This window comes from Hippichthys cyanospilos, chromosome 13 (genome assembly GCF_059441005.1).
Source record: "Hippichthys cyanospilos isolate Australia breed blue-spotted pipefish chromosome 13, RoL_Hcya_1.0, whole genome shotgun sequence".
In the NCBI taxonomy this organism is placed as follows: domain Eukaryota; kingdom Metazoa; phylum Chordata; class Actinopteri; order Syngnathiformes; family Syngnathidae; genus Hippichthys; species Hippichthys cyanospilos.
The window spans coordinates 5,758,785-5,786,668 of NC_142381.1; the positions used below are offsets into that span (position 1 = coordinate 5,758,785).

General features: G+C 39.6%; 2 protein-coding genes across 4 annotated transcripts in view; one reads left to right on the forward strand and one right to left on the reverse strand.

Moving 5' to 3' along the window:
- The window catches only part of LOC148413605 (pro-neuregulin-2, membrane-bound isoform-like), a 37,298-nt gene extending 14,750 nt beyond the window's left edge, over positions 1-22,548 (forward strand). The window contains exons 2-12 of one of the 3 annotated variants that reach the window (XM_088431523.1): positions 4,689-4,851; positions 5,203-5,321; positions 5,626-5,749; positions 8,201-8,259; positions 10,897-10,920; positions 14,250-14,352; positions 14,635-14,764; positions 15,131-15,258; positions 15,866-16,078; positions 17,390-17,573; positions 18,715-22,548. In XM_088431523.1, coding sequence (XP_088287649.1) covers positions 4,689-4,851; positions 5,203-5,321; positions 5,626-5,749; positions 8,201-8,259; positions 10,897-10,920; positions 14,250-14,352; positions 14,635-14,764; positions 15,131-15,258; positions 15,866-16,078; positions 17,390-17,573; positions 18,715-19,194 — 1,727 coding nt within the window. In that variant the 3' untranslated portion in view covers positions 19,195-22,548. The remainder of the gene's footprint in view (positions 1-4,688; positions 4,852-5,202; positions 5,322-5,625; positions 5,750-8,200; positions 8,260-10,896; positions 10,921-14,249; positions 14,353-14,634; positions 14,765-15,130; positions 15,259-15,865; positions 16,079-17,389; positions 17,574-18,714) is intronic. The other 2 variants (XM_088431526.1, XM_088431525.1) reach the window with 2 other exon arrangements.
- A 141-nt stretch (positions 22,549-22,689) lies between these two features.
- Positions 22,690-27,500, reverse strand: LOC148413606 (homeodomain-interacting protein kinase 1-like). The gene is made up of 8 exons (XM_088431527.1): positions 27,411-27,500; positions 27,130-27,269; positions 24,701-24,880; positions 24,390-24,571; positions 24,195-24,318; positions 23,931-24,041; positions 23,458-23,562; positions 22,690-23,387 (listed from the first exon to the last, which is right to left on the reverse strand). The coding sequence occupies exons 1-8, from the start codon at positions 27,445-27,447 to the stop codon at positions 23,004-23,006; spliced, it is 1,263 nt and encodes a 420-aa protein (XP_088287653.1). The 5' UTR covers positions 27,448-27,500; the 3' UTR covers positions 22,690-23,003.
- Between the last annotated feature and the right edge of the window lie 384 nt (positions 27,501-27,884).

Sequence of the window (27,884 nt, forward strand, 5' to 3'; positions counted from 1 at the left end):
ATTTCATTTCCTTTCTCAAAAAAGGGTGAAATAAGCTATAATCCTTGGTTGTTGGAGTATTTTGACAAACAGACATGTTCTCAAGACTGCTGAGCTCCATTTATGTGTATAACAAGACGTTACTTCGATCTGATTGGCTGGGTCACGATCGGCCAATTTTGCACAAGATATTCGGCTGTGATGACATAATTTGTTGAGTGTTTAATGATGTCATTGATCGGTTACTCAAAATTTATGTTGTATGGATGTTTTGAGGGACAACAATACTTTTTATTTGCACTATTGTTCAGTTTCGAGAGTGATAGAAATGTTTACTATGGTGCCCTTATGTGTAAAGTAATTTATTTGCGATATAGTAATGGAAGTACAGTACATTGTTGCATACAGCAATCCTGTCTCAAGTTGTTTTTGTTTCACTTTATGTCTGGCCAGTTCTTTAATGCCTTCTTTTACCTATGCATCAGTTTTGCGCATGCAAAGTTTGTTAAACCAGCTTCAATCTTACAGAAATATTTTTGTCAACGCTCTATTGCTCTAACTCAGGGGTGTCAAACTGATTATAGTTATAGTTTCTGTCAGAGGGCTGCTATGACTGTGAAGTCAAATCAATTTTAAGTGTGTTCGTCACACACTTCAAAGTCAAAACAGCACTTAGCGTGCCACATAAAATGATGTGGCCGGCCGGAGCAGACCTAAGAGTTTTGATTTTGATACCTGTGCTTTTTCACTTTTTCCCATGTTTTTTTTTTTTTTTTTACACCCTCATTCAAAATTGGGTTAAATGAATTAGCTCAAAATTTGACACACAATACCCTGATAATGACAATGTGACAAAAGTTTTGAATTTGATAAAAAATTCAAAACTAAGAAATCATATTGACATAAGTATTCACAGCCTTTGCCATGAAGCTCAAAGTTAAGGTCAGGTGCATCCTTTTCCCACTGATCATCCTTAATGTCTTTCTAAAGCTGAATGAGTCCACCTTCAGTAAAGTCAGTTGATTGGACATGATTTGGAAAGGCACACACCTGTGGATTTAAGGTCTCACAGTTGACGGTGCATGTCAGAGCACAAACACCATGCATAAAATCAAAAGAATTGTTTGTAGACCTGCGAGACATGATTGTCTTGAGGCACACATTTGGGGAAGGATAGAGAGAAAAAATATTTTGATTTGAAGGTCTGAATGAGCAAAGTGGCCTCCATTTTTCGGAAATGGAATGTTTTGTTTACACTTTACAAGTTTATTGAAAAAAATAAAGTTAAAAAAAAAAAGCTCGTCAAGATTGCAACATTTTACCGTGGAAAATGTCAGCGGCAGAAATGCGTGTTTTGGGGCACATCGGCGGACATTCAATGTCAGTCACCCATAGGCGGAACTTTGTAATGAATACTGAGTTCCCACAGGGACTGATTTGATAAGAGAAACGTGTGTCACTGTGTGTGATCTATAGTCACTGTTTTGCATTTTAATGTCAGTTAGACGCCTGTTATAGGCTCCTTTGTTCACTCCGCGACTATCGTGAGGATGAGCTGTTTAGATAATGACTGAATGGATGTTTCACGGCCGCATTAAATGACATCAAGAAGTGGGCGTGGCAGTGCACTTCCTGCCAACGAGACTTTTTACCTCACCGTTAGAAATCTTAGTACCATAAAACTTATATTTAATAAGAAATTAAATTGTCAAATGTTTTTTCCAAGTAACCATTACTCCACTGTTTTTTACAGTGTACAAGAAAAATAATTTGGCAGGCCGCCATTTAGCTATTTGTGTTTGACCCAAGACTCAACGTTGGATTTATAACCTTCATTTTACATTTTATTTGTTTATGTCGTCCCATCTGTTTTATTTGTTGACATTTTGCTTGACATACAATGTATTGTTATAATTTTTAATGTAGTTAGTGACGTCTTAATTCACATTTGAAAAGTGCAAAACAAAGATGATTATTCTCTGCCTTTTCTTTGTCACTGTGCTGTCTAAATGTCACATCCTTACTGCCAGGGCTGTTCTAAAGTCTCCTCTGCCACAACGACATCTCATCTCAACCCTACATACGGTACATAGTTATTAGATCTCAGTCTTCATGATGCCCTTATTGTGTCCTGCCAAATAGCCGGGCAAAACATGAGATGAAAGCATCAGACGATCAGCCCAATGTCATTTAAAGAACAATTTGTCTTGAGAAGATACCAAATTGCAATTGTTTATTGTGGAACAAGATTGCCAACACTGGTCTGGTAGTCAGCGTTAGTGAAATACGTATAGGTAGATGATACTTTAAGAGGTTCTCTTTAAAATATGTATCATAGAGGTGTGCAGCATCTCTCCAATAAAAGATGATTTAATAAATATTCAAGGACAAATTTAAGGATTCATTTTGATTCACTGCGATTACGTTTGGGTTAGATAAATTACGCTTCAGTTTGAGAAGGTATGATGCAATGACTGTAAAGGTGGCATTTCCTTCATTGACATACTTCTTAAAAAAATACAATTAGATATTTATCTTGACCAACAATTTGATTCTAGTAAATTTGATAACACCACGCTCACAAATTTTGTTTCCTTCTTGCCTACTTTGATACATAAAGTATTATGTTGGTTGTTGATAAAACATGCTCTGAAAGTTTATTTTCACCTGTTTGATGTTTTTTTTTTCCTCTTTCGGCTGAATGAGAATAAAGAACCGGTACACCTACAGGACTTTTTTTTAAATCCTCTGATAAATTCATTTGGGTCAATACTGATCTGCGTCTTTTTTCAAGCGTCAGCCTCTTTTTCGGCTAAGACTTTTTCTTTCACCAGACTCCAAAGGCTTGTTTTTTAATGCTGGCTGGCACCATGTTTGAAGTAAAGTTGCAACTCGCACTTGTAGGTGAAAAGCTGAACTCTGACTGCACTCATGCACATTTCCACTGCATCTGATTGATTAAATTAAATTGAAATATGTTGGGAAACCTTAGGGCATGGGTAGGCAACCCCAGTCCTAGAGAGCCACTATCCTGCATGTATTCGACGTCTCCCTTCTATAACCCACTTGATTCAAATGATCGGGCTTCTGCAACGCTTGCTGATGAGCTGATTATTTGAATCAGGTGTGGGATATAGGAAAGGGCGCTCAAAAACATGCAGTTGTGTGGCTCTCCAAGACCGGAGTTGCCGGAGGTTGATGAAAAAAATGCGTAATATACAATACCCCGAGAGGAATCAAATTTTAATAGGTTGAGGTTTGAAAAGTTCAATAATATTGAAGTTTTGCAAAAAAACAAACAAAAAAAGGCATGCATACAATGTGTGAATTTTGATTTTGTCTTGTTTTTTCAAAGCAATTCGTGTAAAACTACCATTTTATTCTATCTTTAAAAACTTCATTGTTACTTCAGAAGTTATTTCTTATCTTAGCATAAATTGTAGAATTGAACTGAGATATATAAAGCTAATACCATGACAGCGCATGAGCATCTGGACTTGCCGTCAAGTAAATATTAAAACAGCAAAAAAATCACTCTCTAGTTGAACCACCTCTCAATATGACAGCAACGATGTTCTCTTCAACAGTACAGCTCATTTCAAGGCACAAGCCATAAATAGAGGCAGCATCTGTTCATATTGAAATGATTTACTTTGGCTTTTGACTGGGAATTATACATCACTAGTGTCTGCAAGAAAATGACTTTTTTCCTGGGTGGAATAATGTGTTGCAAATTTTACAAATATTGTTAAGTTCTGTAATTATGGTTGGCTCCTGATTTTTGTTACATGTGATAATAACTCCATTGGAAAACAACAGCTCTTACTTATACATTTTTGTGCTTACTGCTTGTGTGAGAAATGTTTGTAAATATACACACACACAAATAGTGTTTTTAAAAATGGATATTTGCCATTTCTTTTTTTAGGATGGAATATTAATAATCTTCTCCCTGCAGCCATCAACAAACTTAAAAAAGAAGCCTTCAACTGAGTCAGTATTAGGATTTAAGAGATTCTACTGTGCCACGAAGCAGCCTGCTTTTTCAGCTCATGTTTTAATCTGTTGTACAAAATACACTTGCAGCAACCTGCCTTAAAAGTTTTCATGTTTTTTTTAAGTCACTAGAAAGAAAAGGTTTAGGTTCAAATATTTAAACAAAACACAGTACATCATACTCGCCATAGAGCAGACTAGGGTTAGGGTTTGACTATTAAGTTTTAGAAAAATTATGTCAGCCAAAACCCTGTCCCCAATGTGGACACATTTGAAATGTGATTAGTTGAAGAAGCAATTCTTTTGCTAATACAGTTTAAGTTATACTGACCAGCATAATTTATCCTGGAGCATTTTGTTCAGATTGCATTGACATGGTAGCGCAAAGATGATATCTAGACCCCCCCAAAAAAAAAAAAAAAAAAATCCAACATGCATATTTCTGGGCAGCAGTACAGCCAAGAGAAGCACGCTAAAATCAAGAACGTTTACTCTTGTGCCCAAATACACATATTTCATCAAATAAATATTTGAATTTAGTTTGTAAATGTGGTTCATTGATTCCGATCGTGTTTGCCCCTTGACACTGAAACTCAAACACACACACACACACACGGGGTCACTTTTACTCCGTGCAACTGAGTAAGAAAGTATTTAGTGTTGATTCAGTCAAACAAAATGGTAATCAAAATACTATATATCTTTTTGCTCAGCCTCTGTTCCTAAGCTGCGACTGATGCAAGGCCAGTCCCTGATGGAAGGAGACAAACTGTACTTGAAGTGTGAGGCGTCAGGGAATCCAAGCCCTTCCTTCCGCTGGTACAAGGATGGACATGAGCTTCAGCGAGGGAGGGACCTCAGAATAAAAACCAACAAGTAAGTCTGTCAAACTTACTTTAAGTGATGTGTTCAATATATTTGTGTATTTTTAACTTCCACACATCTCATCACTCACATTTTTAAAACAAAGTTGCATGCAAAACTTTGTAACACTTTCACATTTTGGGAAAGGAACCCCAAAACACGCTTGAGGCAGTTAGAAGTCGAGGCCAGTTATTTATTAATTAAAATAAATCAAGAGATTCAAACGTTTTTATTGTCATATGCATAGTAATACTAGTAATAGGAGCATTATGTGTTTATGTGTTTAAATTGCCTTTTGATTCACCCAAATGTGCATTTGCTGAGTTCATGCTTCTGTCTTTACCATCATTTCTTTTGAACTAGAAAAAACTCCAAGGTGCTGATCAGTCGAGTGCGTGTGGAAGACTCTGGAAACTACACTTGTGTTGCTGAAAACTCAGTTGGACAAGAAAACGTCACAAGTATAATCAGCGTACACATCTGTGAGCAATTAATAACTTCAACTTGTTTCCAACCTTTTTTCTTGAACATTTCACACATTTCTGCTGTGACGCGTAAGACTAGATGGCCTATTTTATACCTTAAACAATATATTGTTCAAGTAAAGTGGATCTTTGATGTCTATAGCCATTAATGGCAGTGAAAAAGTTAATTATGCCTTGTAATATATTTGTGGAGGATTCTTACATAAGTAGTTAAACTGGCGGTAGGATGTCCAGCATAATGACTCTCTTTTCAAAGCTTTTCATTGAAAAAAAAAATATATTTGTTGTTTTTGCCGAATAGTAACCACCACCACCTTGTCCCTGGGTGTGAGTCATGTGAGGCATTGCAACGACACAGAAAAGGCCTACTGCATCAATGGTGGAGACTGTTACTTCATACATGGTATTAACCAGCTTTTTTGCAAGTAAGTTGACTTGTCTTATGTACTTCATGATCTCAAGGCAGTACCTCCTTCTATGTCATTTTTCCTTGTCCTGTTATCTATTTGTGTACGGCCCCCGGCTTGCTTTGTGTCGTTCTTTTCTTTGTCCTGTGTCCGCTAGTTTAATCATGCTTACGAATTCCTGCGGCAGGCCCATTACACTGATTGTATTCAATGCAGTGATGCCTTGAGATACGTCATACAAGTGACCTGAAATACAAGTTTTTGAAAATTAAATCCACTTTCAGATTGCTTTTTTGATGCTTTTAACTTGAGATATGGCCATTTTATGGTGGCAGTAAGCTATTTTTAACTCATAATGTATCCCTTCCCCTGAAAAAGAGGCTTTTTAATGCCTATTTAACCAAACAAAAAAGACCCTTTAACTTAGTTCTAATATACATTCGAACAACTGTGCATTTAAATCTTAAAACTATACATTCAAACATGACTCCATTTGAGTCAAAATGTAACATTTTTGAACAGTTTTTAAAGGCATTATGGAAACTACCATTGGCATACTAAAGGTTAGCATTAATAGTTAAAATATTAACGCCCTGTAAAGCAGGGGTAGGGAACTCCGGTTCCTCAAGAGCCATATCCTGCCTCTTTTTGACGCCTGCCTCGCCTTTCACACCTGGTTCAAATAATCAGCTCATCAGCAAGGCCTGTGGAAGCCTGATAACGATCCTGATCATTTCAATCAGGTGTGTCGAAAGTGAGACACATCATAAACAGGCAGGATATGGCTCTCGAGGAACCGGAGTTCCCGAACCCTGCTTTAAAGGGATAGTGCATTTATTTAGCCAGCTTTTGCAGTAAAAAAAGTAAAATTTTGTCTTTGATTTATTCCATAACTATATTGTTTCATCATGTACAATTTATGCTTAGAAAAACACATTTTTCCACTAGCTTTCACATTTTTGTTTAATATGTCCAGGTTTTGTGTGATATGGTGAGAATCTCTTTTAAGTGGAATTTTTTTTTTTCAGTTATTCAGTTTGGTTTCTTATTTTTATGGCAGATGCCATGAATCACATTAATTGTGTCATTCAGCTGTCTGCTCGTTCAATGACATTGATAAACATCCAGTTTTGGACTTCTTTGACTAATATTTTTAGACACGAAAACACCATTAACGTCTAGGTGAGCCAACACAATCGACCAACTTGAAACGGTGACCAATAGCAATGCTCGATCGATGCATTCAAGAGGTAGATTATTTTTTATTTTATTTTTTTCTTATTATCATTTGCTCTTTATTTCAGCTGTTAAAACAATTTAAATGTCATGTTAGCTGTTTGCAACCACATTGACTATTTGACTCACTCGTCACATGTTTATAGAAAAACACAAGTCTGTGAAATTGGAGACCACAATCTGTTATGATTCAGTCAACAATGTTATTATTCCAAGCCATACAACCCAACCCTGAAACTACTTATGGCATAAGAGCCAGAAAACAAACTGAATCCATTATTGTTGTTATGACACTTTTTTGCCATCATATTTTTAAGCTGCTGTCCAAGAATCCAAGAGAAAGCGAATGACAGCTAATCTGCTGACAGACACTTGCACAATAATGAATTGCCAAATGAAAAACTCTTCATTCATTTTTCCTACACAACAATAAGATAGGGTTTGTGCTGCACATTTGGGTGACATTGATAACACCAAAAAAGTACCAAATGCGGCTAAAATTTGGACATGATTTATATCTTGACGTTTTTCACACAATCGTCTAAAATTTCCCGTCAAATTGACATTGCCAACTACTCTTCTTGTGTGTATTCCACAGCGCTTTCAGTCATTGTCGTAGGTGTGTATGAATGGGAATCATTGGTCTGTATGTGAAACTCTGATGAATGGTTCTTGATTTTAATTTTGTGTTGTGTAAATGCAGTCAATTCATTATCACCAATATTGCACCAATGATTTGAGGGAAATCAGCAACCATTTAAAGTCATGCTTGTCAAATTTGTCAACCAGAATGGACACCTTACTTTTGGTAGAATTTGTTTTACTCATTAGGTTGTGCAATGTACCTAATGAAGTGCCCGTTAAATGTCTCTACATGACATGTTAATGTGTGTGCATATGAACTTTAAATGTAGGGGTTGGGTGTTTGCAAACCTTTACTTCCCAGACTACCATCACATGACCGTTACTGTGATGATGGCCTTACTGTATCACAGGTGTCATGTATGGATTGCGGCAATGTGACAGTATGCAGGCCATCTTTTTTCTGTATACTTGGTAGATCGTGTTGTTTCTAATTCAACACTGTGCTTTCTTGTGTCTCCTTCCTCTCCCGTTTCTCCTCCTCTCTCTTCTGTCTTTGTTTATGTTTTACTCCTAAATTTTCCTGCTAAACGTCCCTCTTACCCCAAACCGTTCTCTTTGCCCCTCTGTGTCTTGTTTTCCCTTCATCAGGTGTCCCAATGACTATACGGGGGACCGCTGTGAAAACTCCGTCATGGCCGGTTTCTACAGTATGTTCATTTGCTCCTGTCTGTCTCCTTCCACTGAGATGCAGCATGTTACAGGGGTCGTTAGAGGGGTTGGACATACTGTAAATACAGTATACGTGTGTCTGCATGCTGTGTGCTCTCTTGTTTCCCCGCTACTACTCTGATCAACATTTTCATTTGTTGTATTTTAGGTACATCTCAAATTGTTTCCCGAGTTTATAATGGATAAAGAGGATTTTAAATGGTACTTTAAAGGTAGCTGATCCATTGGTGCTACTACACAAATTAATCAAAGCAAGCATCATACTGTATGTTTTCTCACATAGTGGCCAAAAGGGGGTTTATTCCTGTTCACTGGAAGTGTAATAATTTTGAGTATGACTGTACAGTATACTGCCCTGCAATTGGCTGGCAACCAGTTCAGGGTGTCCCCCGCCTACTGCCTGAAGACCACTGGGATAGGCACCAGCAAGCCAGCGAGCCTAGTAATGATAAGAAACTAGAGAAAATGGATTGGTGAATGTATAGTTTACACTCTTATTTCATTCAAAGTTTTTATCATTCATTTATTTTTATTTTGGAAAAATGAAAGCCAAAAAGGGGGTTTTGGGTTCTTCTTTACCTGTCCAACTAAACGATGCAGCTGGCTATTAACTGAGTCTTTATAATATTCCAGAATGGAGGCCACTATTTGAGGAAATGCAGTATTATTGCTTCATCCTGTGCAATTGGACCAGGAGTGTCAATTCAAGTCTTTATATGGTGAACAATACGCTGTCTTCTGACATTGTTTTGAAAACCTGCCAGTCACAATTGCTGTGGGGGCAGAATCTCAGACGTTGGTAAGTGAATTAAACTAAAGTGGAGCGCTTTAACAAGCCAAGTTAGGTAATGAGACAAAGAAACATCATCCATTGTTACTGATGAGGGCATTCCCCTCTGTGATAATGTACCGTGTATTTTGAATAGCGCTTGAATGAGGATAAAGCTTACTCTTGTGACTTGTTTTCATCCGCCGCATCAATGTGTCATCTCACACATGATGTTACATTTTCACAAAGCTAAATGGTAAAATAATGTTGAATGGGTCAATTAAAACAGCGGAGAAAGATGAGAACACTTCAACCAGCCGCTGCTGGCTACGGTGACTGAGAAGTGCAAAACGAATGAACAAACTTGAAAACACTCACATTTATTTCATCAAACAAATTTACATTTCAGAAAACATATGAACAAAAGCGATATATATACTCTACTATATCTATCTATCTATCTATCTATCCTCTTTATAGAGTTGCAACCATGCATGTATCAATAATTATTACCAATCTTTGTGTCCTCTTTCCTTGCATGACAACACTGGTAGCTAGGTACCTATTAATATTTAGCCAATGTTGGATTTTGGATAGACAGCAGTACTGTTCACAAGATTGTGTGAGTTTGAATTTTGCTGGTCAAGCCCAGTTTTTTTTTTTTTTTTTTTTTAAATAAAAAGACATGGGATATCTTGGCATCAGATGTTTTTTCATGTGCTTTGACTTGTTTTTGTGCATGTGCAATATGTAACAGGCATATCACGTTTTTTGCCCAGACAAAAAACGATAATGAAAAATAGGCAACATATAACCTTTCCTAACTTATTTACGTGCCATTCATCAAAGGTAAGCTTTGCTACGCAGTATATTGTTTTTGGTTATAATGACTTGGATTACATTTGCCAGTGTGCAGGCATCTATGGTTTGATTTTAATTTATAGTTCTCATTGCTAATCTGTGATCACTCTGTAAAAACTACACACCATCAATTCTGTTTCCTGAGTACTGTATATTTGATTTAATCAGGATTTATTCATGCTTTATTCTTCTGTTTCATTATTTTGCGTTGTAGTGTTCTTTCAATCTGTTTGAAAGAACACATTCTGCTCTTTAAAGTGCTCATTGATCCCCTACTGTCTTATACAGTGTTCTGAATGCAAAGCCCTTTCAAAATGTAGATCAGGCTTGGGTGGACCAGAACATCTTTTAAAGTACTATTGCATGCAAAGCAAGCGAAACTCATAAAAACACTTGAGTAGATATGAAAGCAGTAGATACAGTATGCTTAGCTAAAGTTGTCATTAGACAAATGAAATTCAGCATCAACTTCATTGTCTGTATATTGTCATCTGTACTCAGCATTTATGTTCGGCACCATCTCACTGCTTTTCTTCTCTGTTATATTTTTTCTTTGGTGTTGTTTTGTTTCTGTCCAACGTTCTATAAATAGGCTGTATTCAATACGGCAGTAAGTGATGTGGCTTCTTGTCTTGCTATCTTTGTCCACGAGTCTCTGCATGCACTTTCCCGCCTGCTGATCTCTCGTACGTCCTTGATTTCTTTCATTTTCTCCCTTTTGTGTTTGAGTTTTGTGTGCTTTTGTTTTCTTTCCTGACATTTCTGGGGTGTACAGAACTGAGGCTGTGTGACTTGTCTGTCTGTTACGGGACGGCACATTTGTCAGTCAGCATGACTGACAGATTCCGAAGCACTAATGAACTTCCTGGTTCAGCGTATACAGGGAAGGAACATAATATACAGCAGATCCTCTCCAAAGTGGACGTTACAGCTGACCCGTGTCTGTCTCTTTCCTTTTTTTAACCACAACTTTCTGTGCTGGCAGAGCTTCTCAGAATTGAATTTATGGGTATGGAATATTATTATTTATTTTGCTGTGCTTTAAGCGTTTGCCAAGATTGTGTCACAGTCACACATTATTGTGTCACCTTTTTTAAAACCTACAAGCCTGTCCCTCCTTTTCTTCCGCCCACTAACCTGACTTTAAGACTTGCAATCCCTCTTCCCCCTTCTCTGCATGCGCTTTTCTTTATGGACTAACTTGGTTAAGGAGGAAGAAAAATGATAATTGAGACGAATACCTTAAATCCACACAGCGTACGGATATTTTTAAGGGCATGTAAAGAGCCTGGGATGAACTGGATCACATGGAAGAGTAGATCCAATGGCGGTATGAAAAAAAAATACAGTTTTGCAAGTGTTGTAGAGAGCTAGAAAACCGTGAGCGCACTGTTTGCCCTAATTATTGTGCCCTTGATTGAGACAGTGTCAGAGATAAGACAAAGTGCGGGCCTGTCCTAAATCACAAATGCTTTTGGCTCCGCTGTGCAGGAGAGCTTGCCTTCCCAATTCCCTCGGCTTTCTGTATCAGTCCACAATGATACACGGACAATGCGGGGCCAAGGCTGCTGCTGGCTCGTCAATTCCCACTCAGACCCTTTATTTAGAAACTCTAACACATCTTGAAGGTGAAATGATAAGTTGGTAAAGATGACTTGGACTTGTCTCTCTATTCACATAGTAGAGGTGTTTGTTTCACTAGCGTGATTTTTATGCACTGAGCAGCCATTACGTTATGTCCACCTGCACAGTATATTAACATATGCAGTACCAGTCTATAATATAATTCCATCTCTAATTCAGTGTTGAGTCATTATTTTTAAAAACAAAACAAAACAGCAGCTCTGGATTGATATTTAATTCCTACATTTTTTTTTAAAGGAAGTATGATGGAATTACAGTGCTGTGAAAAAGTGGTGCCCCCTTCCCAAATTCTGTTTTTTTTTTGCGTATTTATCACTCGCAAAGCTTTCATTTAATCAAACCGGTATCAATATGACACGAGACAGCCCAAGTATAGCGTATATAGAATGGAGTTTCTAAATGTTTATTTTATTTACCATGGGGGGTACATAGCTATCGGGTATCTATGAAAAAGTAGTTGCCCCTGAACTTAATAGCAAGTTCTGCCAACTTTGGCAGCAATAACTCAAATCAAATGTTTGTGATAATCGGTGATACGACTTTCTCACCACAGTGGAGGAGTGTGGGACCAATCTTCTTTGTTGAACTGTTCAACTCTACCTTAAAAGAGGGTTTATAGAATCTTAATTGGATTTAAACCTGGATTTTGACTGGGCCCCTCTAAAACCTTAACCCTATTCTTTTTTAGCCATTCTTTTTTAGTCATACTGAGGTGTTTTGGATCGTGGTTTTCCAGCGAAAACAAGCAGAATTCTTTTTTCTATTGACCCTCACCCATTGGAGATATTTATTACATAAAATACTTGCAATATTTACAGTTTTTTTTGGATAATATATTGTGCAAGTGGTTGCAATCTTGTGGCTTATTAGTGTGTATGACACTGCTGGCATTTTTGACTGCATGTGCCAATTTGGACAGATTCAGATGAGATATTGCAACTGAAACATCTGTTTCAGTTTGTACATGATATTGAAATCTTACAGTAGTAAACTAGGGCATGACCGACAAGCTTTTAAAGTCAATTTTAAGTTGATGAAAGCACAGTATTATGTTACAGCTTCTGGGGACCAATTTCACCCTCTTCAATGCTCCTGTCTCCTTATCAACCCTACTCCTCCTATTCTCATTATATTTTTTTTCCCGATGCACCCTTAACATTCGTTCCCCCTTTCCTCTCTCGTTCCCTAGTTCGTCCTTCCATCTTTGTGTTGTTGCACTTGCATTTCTCAGTTTTCAGTGTCACACCACAGTAGGGCAACTTAAAATCTAAACAAGATCAATTTCAGTAATCTAGAGGGACTCTGGGCAATTTGAAACAGCGTAATCTCAAACTTGGTTCAGCATGACTATTTGCTGTTTTGCAGGGTAACGTCATCTAAATATAGTACACTCTTGGAACGAAATAATACATTTCCCATAATGAGGCTTTTCAACATATACACACAACTTATTTAATCGTTTTACAGCCCTATTACGTTTTTCGTGGTTGGAGATGAGATGAGAAATTTCTTGGGTCCACTGTGTCCCCTCGTGTTTTGCTTTTGGCAATGTATTGGCCTCACTTCCCAAATTATACTCTGCTAACTTGCAAGGATGATTTTCCTAAATCAAGGCATCAGCAAAAAAAGGGCCAACACTAATCGAATGACAGACTAGTACACATTATTGACTGCGCCCAGACAGCGCATATTTTCAGCAAATTTTCTTCAAACCTCTTTGAGGGATTTCTTATTTGTCAAAGCAAGAGTACAATTCATTATTTTAGGTCTCCCAAAACATGTTTGTTAATAAAGAATGGCCAGAAAGCATGCAGGTGTGAGCAGGTGATACAAGTGAGCTGATAGGGAAAATAAAATGAATTATTTCGATAAATTCGGAAACGTTTTTTCCTAACAAAATCTGTAATTAACTCCAAACAAATGGAAAATGAGATTATTTTGTGGGGGAACCCAGAATTTATTAAGCTTTGACTTTCAGAACATTCAATGCTATTATTGTGGTGTAAACACTTATTCACGTTGAATTTTCTTTTCGATTTGCATTAATGTATGCATGTGTTCCTGTCTGTTTCTTCTCATAAGCGTCTGTAAAATGTTGTCTTAAGTGTGACAGAAACATTATATAAGCAGTACGCATGACTGAAGTGCATTACAAACTAATAACCATTTTGAACACACCACATATAGACATATTTGACTTGCAAACATCTGAATGTATTTGTATGTACATTCACACATACATGCAAATACACTTGAACATGTTTGCAAATACGTTCTAATGTACCTGTAAGACTGTAACGCTGAAATCATAGCATTTTTTTCCGATAATGCCATAGGATGTTGACTTGTGCAAGTTAAAAAATAAATTAATTAATGAAAGAAAATTGGCATTTTAGCTTTTGGCGTACATTATACCAGTCCTTATTTTACCTCTGAAAACTGTTGAGTCCCAGAGACTCGCAATACTAAAAAAGTATGGGTTCCGACAGAAATGTTTCGGGTCCCAAAATTGCGCAGTAAAAATGACAAAGTAAGTCCAATGTGATAACATAATATAGTGTGTGTCTCTGTGGGGATGTGTGCTGTGCATGATGTGTGCGCCCGCATTGTGCCTTTGTGTCTGCAATGCATAAATGTGTGTGCTGTGTGCAAATAAACGTGTGTATATGCACGTCTGTACGTTTTCTGTCACAGAGGCCGAGGAGCTCTACCAAAGGCGGATGCTGACCATCACAGGAATCTGTGTGGCCTTGCTGGTGGTCGGCATTGTTTGTGTGGTGGCCTACTGCAAAACCAAGTATGCCCTTTTGAATATACTGTTCAAATAAACCACTTATGTTAAGTTTATATATAATATATGACATTACATCGATGTATATTTTTATGAATGCATGGTTTGTTTAGTTCTCTCCACTCCAAAAACTTGATCAAAATTGATGTTAATCTGACACACCTAGCCACAATTTCAGGGTTATAACGGGTCAGAATCACAGAATCAGATACTGTTACTCAAGGACTTGAACAATGCATGAACCATGTTACCAAACCAGTTATTGTTTCCCCATTATTTAACTTACAGGAAGCACAGAAAGAAGATGCAACGTCACCTCCATCAGAACCAGAATCAATGCGTGGAGCAACCCAATCGCATGTTGGCTAATGGGCCCAACCACCCTGGGCCTGGTCCTGAGGAAATTCCCATGGTTGATGTAAGTCCAAATAGTAGAAACATGCAGCAGAGAAAGGCACAGGTAATTCTGATGTCAGAATTAACTAATAGACATGTTGCATTAAATACACACGGACATAATCAATACAAAACATAGACCAGAGTTTACAGGCCCAGACCCTTGTCTAGTACAGTTTGTTTGATAGAATCCACACTAGGAAAGAAGTGCGGTCCTCTTTGGTCAAATACTTCCTTTCCACATCTCTCTCTCTCTCTCTTTTAACCAAATGATTTTTATTAGTCCAAATGCCCCTGATGAAAATAGAACGGCTTTGACAACTTCTGAAGCCTTCGAATATTTCAGATCCATTTTTCTTAGTAAAACATGTATGCGTGTGATTTCCAGTACATCTCCAAGAGTGTTCCGACCACAGAGTGTGTCATCAGCCACGGAGCTGAAGGTGCTGGCAACTACGCAGGCAGCAGAATGTCTACCCGGTCACATCACTCAACCACTGCCTCACATGCATCCAGGTAGCTCTTACATACACATCTTCTGTGCAAGCATGTTTTATTCATATGCTTCTGCCCCACAAAACAAACCAATCAGTTTATCGAAGACAGAATACATGTATGGACAGGTCAAGTCTGACTTAAGCTTCGTTTCTGTCTCCTGTCTCCTATGTTATCTTCTGTACTAGTATTATAATGTTAATCAGCATACCGTGTTAAATTACTGTTAAGTTTTTTTTAAGTTTCATATTATTGCTGGTATATAGTTTTTCTTCATTATTATTTATTTATTTTCAATGTAAAAATGTCAATGTAAATAATAAGGACCTCCAAAATGCCTCCTAAAAATTGCTGCAGTGGCTAGTCAGCTATGCTAGCTAATTAGCAGAGGGAGTATCCCAAAAACTACACGAAAATTCACACGCACTTTCCTACACTTGTATGGTTTAATGTGTAAAAATGTAAAAAATATCCTCATGTCATCACCTGGTAATACGTTTTCCTTATCGGAGTTCACGTTTGCCATCAAAAGATTACTTTTGATGGCATTACTTTTCTCCTTTATGTTCTTTTTGCCTTGCCAGTGCTGTGGTAAGCTTTTCAAGTGCTTCTGTACTTACATCTGCAGACACGAGGAGCAGACGTGGAGCATTGAGCGAACAGACAGCATGAATTCAGACTGCCAGTCAGGTGGCCTGTCCAGCTCAGTTGGAACCAGTAAATGCAGCAGCCCAGCTTGTATGGCAAGGAGGGCCCACTGGGGCTGTACGAATGTTTCCAGTCCAGGAATGCAGTACGGCGATTCCTACGATTCACTAAGGGATTCACCTCACAGTGACAGGTAGCAAAATCGCCTTTGTGCATGCATGCTGTAACTCGATCTCAAAATAAGAGATTTGAACTCTTTTCCATTCCTTTTTCCAAAACTAAAATGATCTATCAGATCTATCAAATGATCAGAAGTGTCATTTAAAGACATTATAATATAGCACAAATTTGCTTGCCTGTCAAATTGTCATTTGTATTGACCTAACCACAAAGTAATATACACTTGAAAACTATAGGGGGTGCCTTTGAGTGCGAAACTCCATTCATTCTGTAGGCCTACTGTCTCTTTAAAACGTTTGAGAACACAAACTCTATTTAGTTTTTGACGACACCAAGTGGCAGAAAATATGTACAATTTCCTTCTATAGTCTGTACTAGAAGTCGTGTATACAAGTTCAAGTTGGTGATTTACAGCCACATTTTGAATTTTAACCCCAACAACACAAACTTTGCATGTTACAGTGAAGGTCAAAACTTGAATATTTGATTTGGAAGCAACTACATTCTAATATTTTGTTGCTGTATTGAAGATTTTTCTGGCACGTGTATTTTACTTGTTTATTTTTTTCTATTGGATTTTTAATTTCTCTCCTTTAATTTATATTGCGATACATTTGATATAGGAGTTAAACTTTTATTTACTTTCTCTAACGATGTTTTAAGAACATTTGTGTTGTATTCTGGTAAGCCTCTGCTGATACTTCAAACATGAGCAGAACAAAAGGAGACATTCCTTTTGTGGTGTGGTCACCCTGGATGTGAACCAGAGGTCTCTTCATTGCCCAGGCGAACAGACCTCTGGTGGATTTCTCACTGGCAACAAAAGGGGGACACATAACTTGAATAAACATGTGTATAGGGGGTAGGAGGACATGAGATTTGTTTTTGTTGTTTTTCTTGGGCGGGGGGGCTTCCTCTGACATCAGCTGTATAATTTACGTATAAAGTAATTTTCCATCCAATGTGGCAGAGTCAAGGAAGTCTTAATTTTCATATTTCCATCACCGATCTGCCAATCTGCTTTGCCTGGTGGCAGCTCCGGAGCGCCACTGGAACAGACCCACTTCACAAAGAAAATGACACTTCACTCTAGAGTGCCTCACCTGTTTTCCGCGTTTGGTAACGTTCCTAATCTTAGCCGTTGGCTGAGCAATTGTGAGGTAATTTTCAGTTGACAGCAATTTTCAAAATGCTTTTTCAAAGGTATTAGTTGTCCGTGAAAAGTTATGAAATTATGAACACAAGTTTTTACTGCTGAAAACAACGAAGTAAGTAAAGTATCGATTTAAGTGAAAAACGTGCTGACTGTCTTGTCTCCATGCAGGTATGTGTCGGCGCTGACCACACCAGCTCGCTTGTCTCCGGTGGAGTTCCACTACCCGCCGCTGCCACCCCAGGTTCCTACCTTCCACATCACATCACCTAACACAAGCCACGCCCTCTCCCTACCACCTGCCGCTGCAGCCTACCACAGAGACGACGACCAGCCGTTGCTAAGATGCCCTGATGTGTGTACAGAAGCTTTCTATATAATCTTCCCCCTTATTTATTTGTTTTTGAAAATATTTTCCCAATTGGAAATACAGTATTGGAAAACGTTAGTTCCCAGATTAAAATGCCGCTTCATAAAAACAAATGAATATCAATTACAGTAAAAAAGGAAAAAAAACCAGCATGTAATGTTCATCAAAGACGTGAAATTAAAACTCAGCAAATTATGGCCCATTGGTTACATCCGACCCGCCCACAGGCTGTCACCAGGCCTTGCAGTCTTCATCAAGTCAAAATCAAACATGAAGTACGCAGTGCTTTTACTTGATGTGCAAGTGTGTAGGCGGTAACAGCGGGCAAGAGCAATGACTTGTGTCTTCAGTGCTGCTGACTTTGTGACTTTTCCGAACCCCTCGAGCAACTGCTTTGCAATAAAGCGACCAGCGACGATGTCAAAAGTTGTCCACATATTGCCGAACCTCTTGCAAAGTAAAAAGAATACACCCTAGCAACATTATACAATGAGACAAAATGAGCAACTTATTAAATCAATGCATTTAAAGCTTCACATACATGAAATCATTCTCTGGCAGCCCGCAAAAAAGACGTCTTTGATGTCTATAGCCAGCATTGACAGTGAATGAATTGAATGTTCATCTGAGAAATGGCAGAAATTCAACTTATGTATTTACCTCAAGAAATGCAGTAAATAACTAGCAGTGCTGACAAATAGAACGGCAGACCCATTTGGAAAAACAAGTCCAACCCTCAATTATGCACTGCACATGCCCTGCAGTTAAAGAGCATCCAGTCCAGGTTGTACAACTCTAATCTCAAAGTCATGTGGAATAGTCTCCAGTTTACCTACTGTTAACTACAGTTTACTTACTGTACATTACACGGATTCCGCTAATTGGCCCTAATTCCGTCAATTACACACCCCAATCAAAGTCAGAAAAGTTTTGATTGCACGATGTCCTTAATTTTGTTTTTTCCTCGTCACGTGGCCTCTCTCACACTTTAAACATCAGTTATAACGTTTCAAATCGGTACGCGATCACCCTCGGTTAACCCCTTCTCACGTCGTGAGAGACAGCATGTTTCAAACGGTGTTTACCGGTGCGGCAAATAACCGGCAAGCATTCTTTCATGTGGCAGGACGGCAGTCTGTACAGGCAACCTCGACGACCGCGTCGACCCTACCTGACAGAGAGCACAGGAAGTCTCCCGTCCAGCCCCTACCGTCTACCTGATGAAGAGGCCTATGAAACCACGCAGGAGTACGCCTCCTCAAGGGAGCCCATCCGGAGTCGACGGCGCCCGCGACGCAACCGGCTCAACGGACACGTATCTCAGAGGTCAGCGGGCCTACGGGACTACAGGTCACAGAGCTTCAGCCAATCAGAGGAGGACGAGGAAGAGGAGGAGGAGGAAGATGAAGCTCAAGGGGAGCGAACGCCTTTCCTCAGTATGCAGAACATGAACATGGACCTGCCTTTATCCGTGCCGGGTTTCCATTCGTCGTCGGGGGCCGACGCACGGACTCACCGCGGACCGAGTCGGCCGGGGAATCGGAGCAACGGGCAGAGTCGCGGCTCGCAGTCGCAGCGCTTCAAGTCGGACAACGTGCCCCTTTAAGACTGCCGCCGACCTCCCTCCTCACCCGACCCGCGCAACCCTCCCCCCCTCCCACGCCACTCCACCTCGCACACGCCTCTTCCTTCTTTTGGACTAGAGACCTGCACCAAGGAGAAATATTTTTATTTTGTATAACAGACAGATATTGTAAAAAAATGAAATATTTATTTTCATTTCAGCAAAAATTGTCTACTAGCTAACAGCAAAGACTTTTTTATAATGGGGGAAATATTTATATGTCAAGGTTTTTTGATTTACAGCGGTATGAGAGATGAAATTACGAGAATTACGTGCCAATTTTTTCACAAGTTAGATAACTAGAATAATATTGTGGTGCCTTTTGCTGTATGCTGAAGTCGGAGGTCCCATTGAGTTTTGTAGCCTTTCTTATAAAGACTTCTCATTTTTATAGAGACCGATCCTCTTCCTTACTTTTGCTTTCTTTTCTTTTCTCTGATTTGGGATCCTCCTCTTTTTCAACTGTGACCTGATTATGTCATCATGCAATATTGAGTCCTTCTGTGTACAAGGTGTCTGTTTACATAGTTTCGATTCACGCAAAGCGCTCGCCTCACGGAAACATTAGTCACTGACGCGTTTGGGTGTGCCGGCTAGTTTTCTCACTTTGGATGAATACGCGTCGTTCATTTACGTCTCTGCTCACTGCCTGATTTATTTATTCGGTGAGAAGTGGAATTGTGAATGGGGATACATTCTCATGTACGTGATCAGGGTGCCTCCATAACTCGGGTTGGTTCTCAGCGTGTGTGTACGGTACGCCTGCGCCTCATGCCGTTGTATTACTCGCGCGGTCCTTCCACTGATCCTCATGCTGCCAGAAGCTCCATTGCACTGACCCTTCCCTCGTGAGCAGTCATTGGCCAGGGAGCCCCCCCCCCCACTCGTCCCCATCAAAACCCGCCTGTCCAAATCCAGCCTGACTTCGGCCTCCTGTGGACTGCCAAGCCCACATATTTCCTATGCCAGCAGCTTAGAGCCGCACTGTGTCTCAGGACTTCCCCATCACATCGCAGCCAAAAGACTTGAGCGGAGAGAGCTTGTCATCTCAACAGCCTCTCAGTTCGCGGGCCAGAATCACCCCCCCTCCTCTCTCTTTGACCGAGTCTGATGCGTTCAGGTCAGGGCTGCGGTTGAGGATGTGTGCAAGAGAATGCAAGCGAGTTCCATCCTTTGTTTTTTTGTTGACATCTAGGGGTGTCCCGTACAACCTTTTCACTTCTGATACGACATCAGCAAGAACGATACACGCCTTTATTTTTTAAATATGGCATTTACGAGAGTGATTAGGGCCTCACAGAGCGGAGGTCGCGGGCTAGATTCCGGTCTGTGCAGAGCTTGCTCTCTCCGTGCCCCTGTTACTTCCACATTCCCCAAAACATGCAGGTTATGCATAACGGCAGAGCTGGGGAAATCCAGGTCCAGGAAATAAAAATCCGGCCAGAGTTTGGCTTTAGCCACAAGTGCTTCTAATCAACTTGTAGTCAAATGGGCTCATTAACTTATTTGTTAAGTGAAAGCACATATGGCTAAAACCAAACTGTGGCAAGGTATTTACTTTTCGGACCTGATTTTCCCATCTCTGCAGATCGGACACAACAAATTGTCTTTGTAAGCGTGAATGCTTGTTTGTCTCTGCGTTTCCTGCAACCGGTTCAGGGTGTATCCCGCCTACGGCCCCAAAACAGCTGGGATAGGCTCCAGCACGTCTTCAATTGACAATTGATATGAATTCCTCAAACATGACAATGCACTGCACTTGAGAAAAATACAGAACAAATTAATGGGGCAGTGCAGTAAAAGTTCACAATTCAGAGGTCGTGGGTTCACTTTCGGCTTTGACCATTCCGTGTATTTTGCATGTTCTCTTCATGCCAGCGTGAGTTTCCTCTGGCTGCAGTACTTTGGTTTCCTCCCCCATTTCAAAAACATGCATGGTAAGTACGTATATGGGACGCTCTAAATTGCCCTCAGATGTATTTGTTTGTTTGAATATTTGTCTTTGCATGCCCTGTGGTTGTCTGGCAACCATCTTAGGGTGTACAGCTGGGATAGGCTCCAGCGCAGCTGCAGCCCCTGGGAAGATACCACAAAGAAAGTGCATGGATGGATGACTTGGAGGACTTTAGAATAAACCCTAATAAAGTACAGTGTATGTTGTATATGAGTGCTAAAATCTGGGATTTTGAATTGCTCAATGTAATCCAGTATTGGTTTTTTTACCAACATCTATATTGGAACGGGACACCCCTATTTACATCCAAAGGTTCTCTGTTTCAAAGTGACCACTTCTGATGCAGGGGCGTAGCACAGAATTGCAGGCACCCCTTGGGTTTATTTTTTAGAAATGTTTGTGAAACTGCTCTCATGTGAAGGAAAACGATTGACATCAAGGCAAGGCTGGCTTTACTTTTCATTTAGCTCAAAGCTAATCGCCGGTGTTAGCGCATCCTCGATATGTGTTTCAATTCTTTTATTGGTAAATTTGTGTTGCTTGGTCATATCGACTGAATGCTTTGTTATACTTGTCTCTGCCGACCCCTTCCGCTATCCCGCATTCACACACATTCATGTCTTTATTTACCCCTTGGAGATCTTCAGAAGCATTGGTGAATCAAGGCCCCATCTTCAGCACAGTTACAGTACGGTGACAAAGCCAGAAACCCCTACATTTCAGATATGTACAGCGCATTGGGACTAGAAGCCCTCCAGGTTCAATGTATCAAATACAGTACAATAATATTCCCACTCATATTGTTTTCACACAAGAGATGCATGGATCACAGTAAAAAAAAACAAAAAAAAAACGTATTTTTAAAAGGAGCAACCCCTTCAATCCAGGGGGGATCATATTAGAATTATATATATATATATATATAAAAAATGATTTGCCTCTGTGGCTCTGAGGTCTGCCTAGTTTTGTCTTATTATCACTGTAATCAATCTGGGACTTGCAATGTGGAAATACTTGAGGGTAGTGTGCTTCTAGAGCTAGTTGAATTGTTAACACTCCCAACCTATTTTTCCTCACACTTTACCCTTCAAACCTCGACAGATGTTACACAAATCGCATTCACAACCAAGCACATACACTAACATATACAAATACATGCAACACCCTTCCATATCTGTGTATGTCACGCAGTTTGGCTCTATCATGTTTTTTTTTTTTTTCAACCAAATCCCTTTCTTCTCCTCTCCCCTGCATGTCCTAGTGGTACTGGTAGTTGGGTGCATGGATTAAGCAGTCAGCAAACTGTTTCGTTATTTCCACTTGGTGAAAAAAAATTAATGTGTATTCATTTTAACATTCAGCAATAAATCCCCTTATCTTCATGTCCATCGTTCTTGGAATATGCTAGATTTTTTTTTTTGCAAGATTTATCAAAAAAAGAAAACCATGTATAAGACAAGGAAAGTCCAAACTCATTCTATTCATATGAAAAATAAAACTTTATTCCTATCATTTAAAAAAAAAAGCCCTGACATCTTTATGAAAAAATAAAGATGACTCTCGTCACTGTAGTTCCTACAGTCTCATGCAGTAAAATCAAGTCCACTATAAGAAAATGTTCCTTATTCAAAGGATCTGGTCCAAGATGAGGTAAACAATAAATCCTGGTAGTTGTCCACTTTGAAAAATATGACATATACAAACTAGTGATGGGCGTAGCTGGGATGAAAATGTAAAATCTCCTTATTTACATCAACATTTTAGGCATATTTTTTTGCAATGGACGTGTTTTAAGTCCACATAAACAAAGGTCAGAAGAATGTCCGGGCTTTGTGTCTTACTGAATCTTCGCTGCACATGCACCATCAAGCAGTAAGAGTAAAATGCTTTTCTTCATCCGGGTAAATAAACGTTTCATACAGTGCATACCCTTAGCCTTCGAAGGGTGTTTTTTCCTTATAAATGGGCAAGATGGAGAAGCAACAACACATCTGCAGCCCAGTTTGCCGCATTTCATGGGGCTATGGTTGGTGACCGCTTGTAGGGCTTGATGAAGTCCCCGGGAAAAGCAAAGGTGGGAGTTGTTGTAGATGTAGCTTCGAGTGATGAAGGGATGCCTGAGAATTTTGCTGGGTGTAATTCTCTCTCGCTGATCCCACTTGAACAATGCTTTTAACAGCTCAAAAAAACTGTCAACCTCACTGTTTTTCTCAGGAAACATCTGAATAGTTTGCAAACGAATTTAGTCAGACTTTTGGAAACGTTAGAGCGTTCAATTTGGGGTGACCAACCTTGATCATTTCTTCCATAGAGCGAACCTTGAAGCTCACTTTGCGGTTTGACTCCACTTCACCTTTTTGTTGTGTCTTTGACTCGACATCATATTCCTGTCGCGCCTGAAGGAGGGAAGATAAACTTTTTTTGAAGAATGAGGACATTTTACATGGAGATGGAACGATCCTATGACGCTGAGCTCAAAAGAAGCCACTCATGGTAATTGTATTGTGCTATCAGCTCAAGATAACAAATTTAATTCTTCATATGCAAGCTTAAGCAAAGTTTTCAACCAAGTAATAAATAATGCATTACAGCTTTGAAGTACTATGCCCAACACTGTTATCAACAGTATCGATCATGGGCCTGATGCATGGTACATAAACAGTATCAGTTGCAGGGACAATTTGAAATCAAGTAGTTTGATTGAAGATGTAAAGTTAAGGTTTAAATAATTCTACAATATCTAAAAAAAAAAGTTCTATTTTACCTTGAAAGTCCACTGACCCAAATCGATCTTGTCGAAAAACTTCTCTGTTAACCTTCCGGCTTTGAGGACGTTTTCTGGTGGCAGCCCGAGGACACCAATCATACATTCCAGCTAGACAGATAAAACCAATACCATTTCAAGACAAAGTAAACCAAAACATTCTCAAGTGGAAAATGCTGTAGCTCATCCCCCTTTGTGAATATGATGTTAAAACTGAAATTTCGGAGGGTTCGATAATCATTCCTTATCAGCCCTATACCTTACCAAGTCATAGTCTGTGCTTCCCATGTAGGGGAAAATGCCCAGCACCATCTTTATGATTACAACACCAAGGGACCACATGTCAATGGGCTCAGCATAAGGAAGCCCAAGGATGATTTCTGGAGCTCTTGGAAAAAAAAACGTTTCAATAACCAAATAAAACATGAAACTAGCAAAAATTGTTTCAAAATGACTTACCTGAAATAAGCAACCTGTCTCATTACGACCTTCTTGGTTTCAGGTCGACTGAGAGCCACACTGAAGTCAATCAGTTTCACTGTGAACGGCCGCTTTTTCTGATCCACAAGCATGATGTTGTCCGGTTTAACGTCACCATGGATCACTCCCACAGCTTTAAGTGCATCAAACGCTGTGGCTAGCTAGATGGCAACAATTAGTTATTTATAAAGAAAAATGCTACTTCTGATATATATATATATATATATATATATATATATATATATATATATATATATATATATATATATATATATATTTTCCATGCTCACTTGCTGAATGATGGGTCTGATTTCCTTAAGTTGCATAGGACCATTTGTCTGCAAATACTGAGACAGGCTCATATCCAGCATTTCAAAGACGAGATACTTGTCAGTGGAGCATCCAGCATAGTACTTAACAATGTGGTCCCGATCCAGTCTAATGTCCATTAACAGCTGTAGTATGGATGCCTGGAAACACAAGTTTGGTGATGTATAACATAAATCTGTGTAGATCCCAAGGTTCCTGTTGTTAAAATGGGACAATAAGAGGGAAGTTGTACACAACTTTTACCAAACAATTGTGATGCAAGTTTTACAGCAACTGTTTGCACTACTGGAACTCAATGTGAATGAGCAGCAACACAAATAGTGGCATGCATTGTAACACTGCTTTTCTACAAATCTGCAACAATTTCAGAAAAAAAAAAAAAAACTTTCGAGAAGGCTAGTACCAGATGTCCTGACCTGTTATTGGAATTTACCATCCAGTGGTCATTTAACACTTCCTGAAAGTTTTGGCTCATGTCTTTTTCCAAAGGTAGTCTGCTTTGTACATTTGAAAGAAGAATGTGCCAAATCTTCAAAAAGCATTTTTTGTCAGAACTAGGGATCCCAACTTGGCAACTTTCAAATTCCTGTAACTTAGACAATTTTTTAACTGCCAACATATCGACTTAAAGAGAATTAATGCATACAATTAGAATATATCAGTATCTTTGTGTGAGCAGGTGCATGAGGGAATAAGAAAGAATGACAGCACAAGCAGAGCCTTCCCATTTCAGAAAACTTGCATTGCATGTGGATCATTCGTAGTGCTCGACCTGTGGGGAGAGTTAGTGGCGCTTGTCACGCTCTGATGCACTGTGTGTTGTGTGTTATAAAACTGTAAGTTCATCAAACTTGTTCTTGTGAGTCTCATCCCCTGCAGATCTCCTGCGACCCCCCCCCCCCCCCCCCAAACTAAAGCTACACATCTATAAATTACCATAGTAATTAGCCATGTGCACATTTTTTTATATTGGGTGAATACAGTAGCAATGAATTAATATACTTGTTTTTATTGGTGAAATTTTTGTCTGCATGGTGAGCTGGGCAGCAGCCAAGGACGGGAGCCTTGGCGCGTCGAACCCCAGCTACAGAAGCTAGCTCTTGGGACATTGAATGTCACCTCTCTGGCAGGAAAGGAGCCTGAGCTGGTGTGCGAGGCCGAGAAGTTCCGACTAGATCTAGTTGGACTCGCCTCCACACACAGCTTGGGATCTGATACGCTCAAGAGGGGCTGGTCTCTCTTCCGCTCTGGAGTTACCCAGTTGCATCAAGAGGTGCAAAGCAGGAGTGGGCATACATAATGCCCCCTCAGCTCTGCAACTGTACATCGGTGGTTACCCCGGTGTACGAGAGGGTAGCCTCCTTCCACCTTTGGTTGAGGGGACGGGTACTGATTGTGATTGTGCGGCGTACCGGGCATGTCCCACAGGGAGGAAGGATACACTGGAGGGAGCGTGTCTCTCGGCTGGCCTGGGAACACCTGGGGATCCTCCCGGAGGAGCTGGACAAAGTGGCCGGGGAGAAAGAAGCCTGGCTTCCTTGCTCAAGCTGCTTCCCTCGCGACCCGACCCCGGAATACAACGGTAGAAGATGGGCGGATGCATGGATGGATGGATGGTGAAATCTTTACCGGAGCAGCATGTGCCCCAACTCCTGGAGCAGGAACCGTAGTAGCATGTGTCCCAGTGAAATGTGTCTGGTGACTTGGCAGCTTATAAAGGAAGTCATAAAATGTTTCAAAATAAAACATAAGCTATCAAGTAAAGTATGAAACGAACAACATTGGGACAATTTTATTTTGAAGTTACTCCTGGGCGCCACAATGATCTAGCATGGGCGTCACAATGATTTAGTTATCATTTACCTAATCGTCGTTATGCCATGAGGATCAAGATGTGAGCAGCATTCACTGAACAAAACTATGTTCTTTTTTTCTCGATAAACATGCTTTTTCCGAGAGATCAAACGTATGTACAAATGTCGTATGTACATAAATCGGGATTGCTGTAATTGGGAGCACCCTAATCTGAAAGTCAATTGAATTGTAACACTGGCACCAAAAAGATGATGAGTCAAATTTTAACGCTGGGCGTAGTCAGCAAAAAGAGGGCCCTACACATTCACAATGTGAGCAATGAAAACACACAAACTGAACTTAGATGTTGAACGATAGGTATAATTGTATTGCTGATTACAAAGGTCTTTAAGGAAAATAACTAAAAACTATGTGAATGTTTGGAGTTCTATTTATCCAGCCAGGTAAGCAAGGGATACTGTCAAGGATTTTAGGACTTTTCAAGACAATAGCATTTTCTTTTGCACTTAGAACCGTCTTCACTTTCGTTTGCTCTTCTAATCACCGGTAGTAAAAAATGAGCAGAGCAACACACCTCACGCTGGATGTTCCTCCCCGGCCTGGCAATCTTTATAGCCAAACTTTCTTTTGTCTCCCGGTCCAAACACTTGAGTACAACTCCATAGCTGCCTTTTCCCAAGACTTTGATTGTCTTATACTTTTGAGGAAGGATTTCTGAAATGAGGATGAACACAGGTCAATGTCAAGAAAATTCCTGTTGCAGGATTTCTGAGATGTTCTGCTGCCTTTTATAATCTAGTGCCATTTGCATTATAAAATTTTATTTAAAAAAAGTGGATAGCTCAAAGTGTATACCTTTAAGTTTTAAATTAATCACGTTTTTTTGGGTCATGTTGAATTTGTATTCGTCATTTTAATTTAGGTGCACTAATTACATTGTTTACGTCTTCCTTCACTGAACAAAATAATTGCGGAAGCAAGCATGTTTGAAATTAAGTCTATGAGTGATATCTTACCTTTAAGGGTCTTTGGTTTCAAAGTTATGCGATGATGTCATCAAACGTGATGTTCCTGATGTCGGATGGATGACACCTTGTTTGGCGTGAATGTTGTGTATTGGTTAATTCTGGTAGAAAATAATAGAAAAAGAAATCTAATTCATAACTGATTAAGTATGCTCAAAATTGAAAAGACGCACTTGTCTAAATAAGGTTCCACAGGTGAGTGAAGGGCTCTGCAAACGAAAGGGGCTCTGTACCATCGAGGGAGAAGGGACCCAGCCAGGGATGTGACCAAGATTTCGTTCACAGCTCCAGCATCCCTCCGTAG

Coding starts and splice junctions, on each gene's coding strand:
- LOC148413606 (XM_088431527.1), bottom strand. CDS start 27,447: ATGACCCAAAAAAACGTGATTAATTTAAAACTTAAAG. Junction 27,270..27,410: donor GATTAATTTAAAACTTAAAG/GTATACACTTTG, acceptor TCCTCATTTCAG/AAATCCTTCCTCAAAAGTAT. Junction 24,572..24,700: donor TCAGACCCATCATTCAGCAA/GTGAGCATGGAA, acceptor GTTGCCATCTAG/CTAGCCACAGCGTTTGATGC.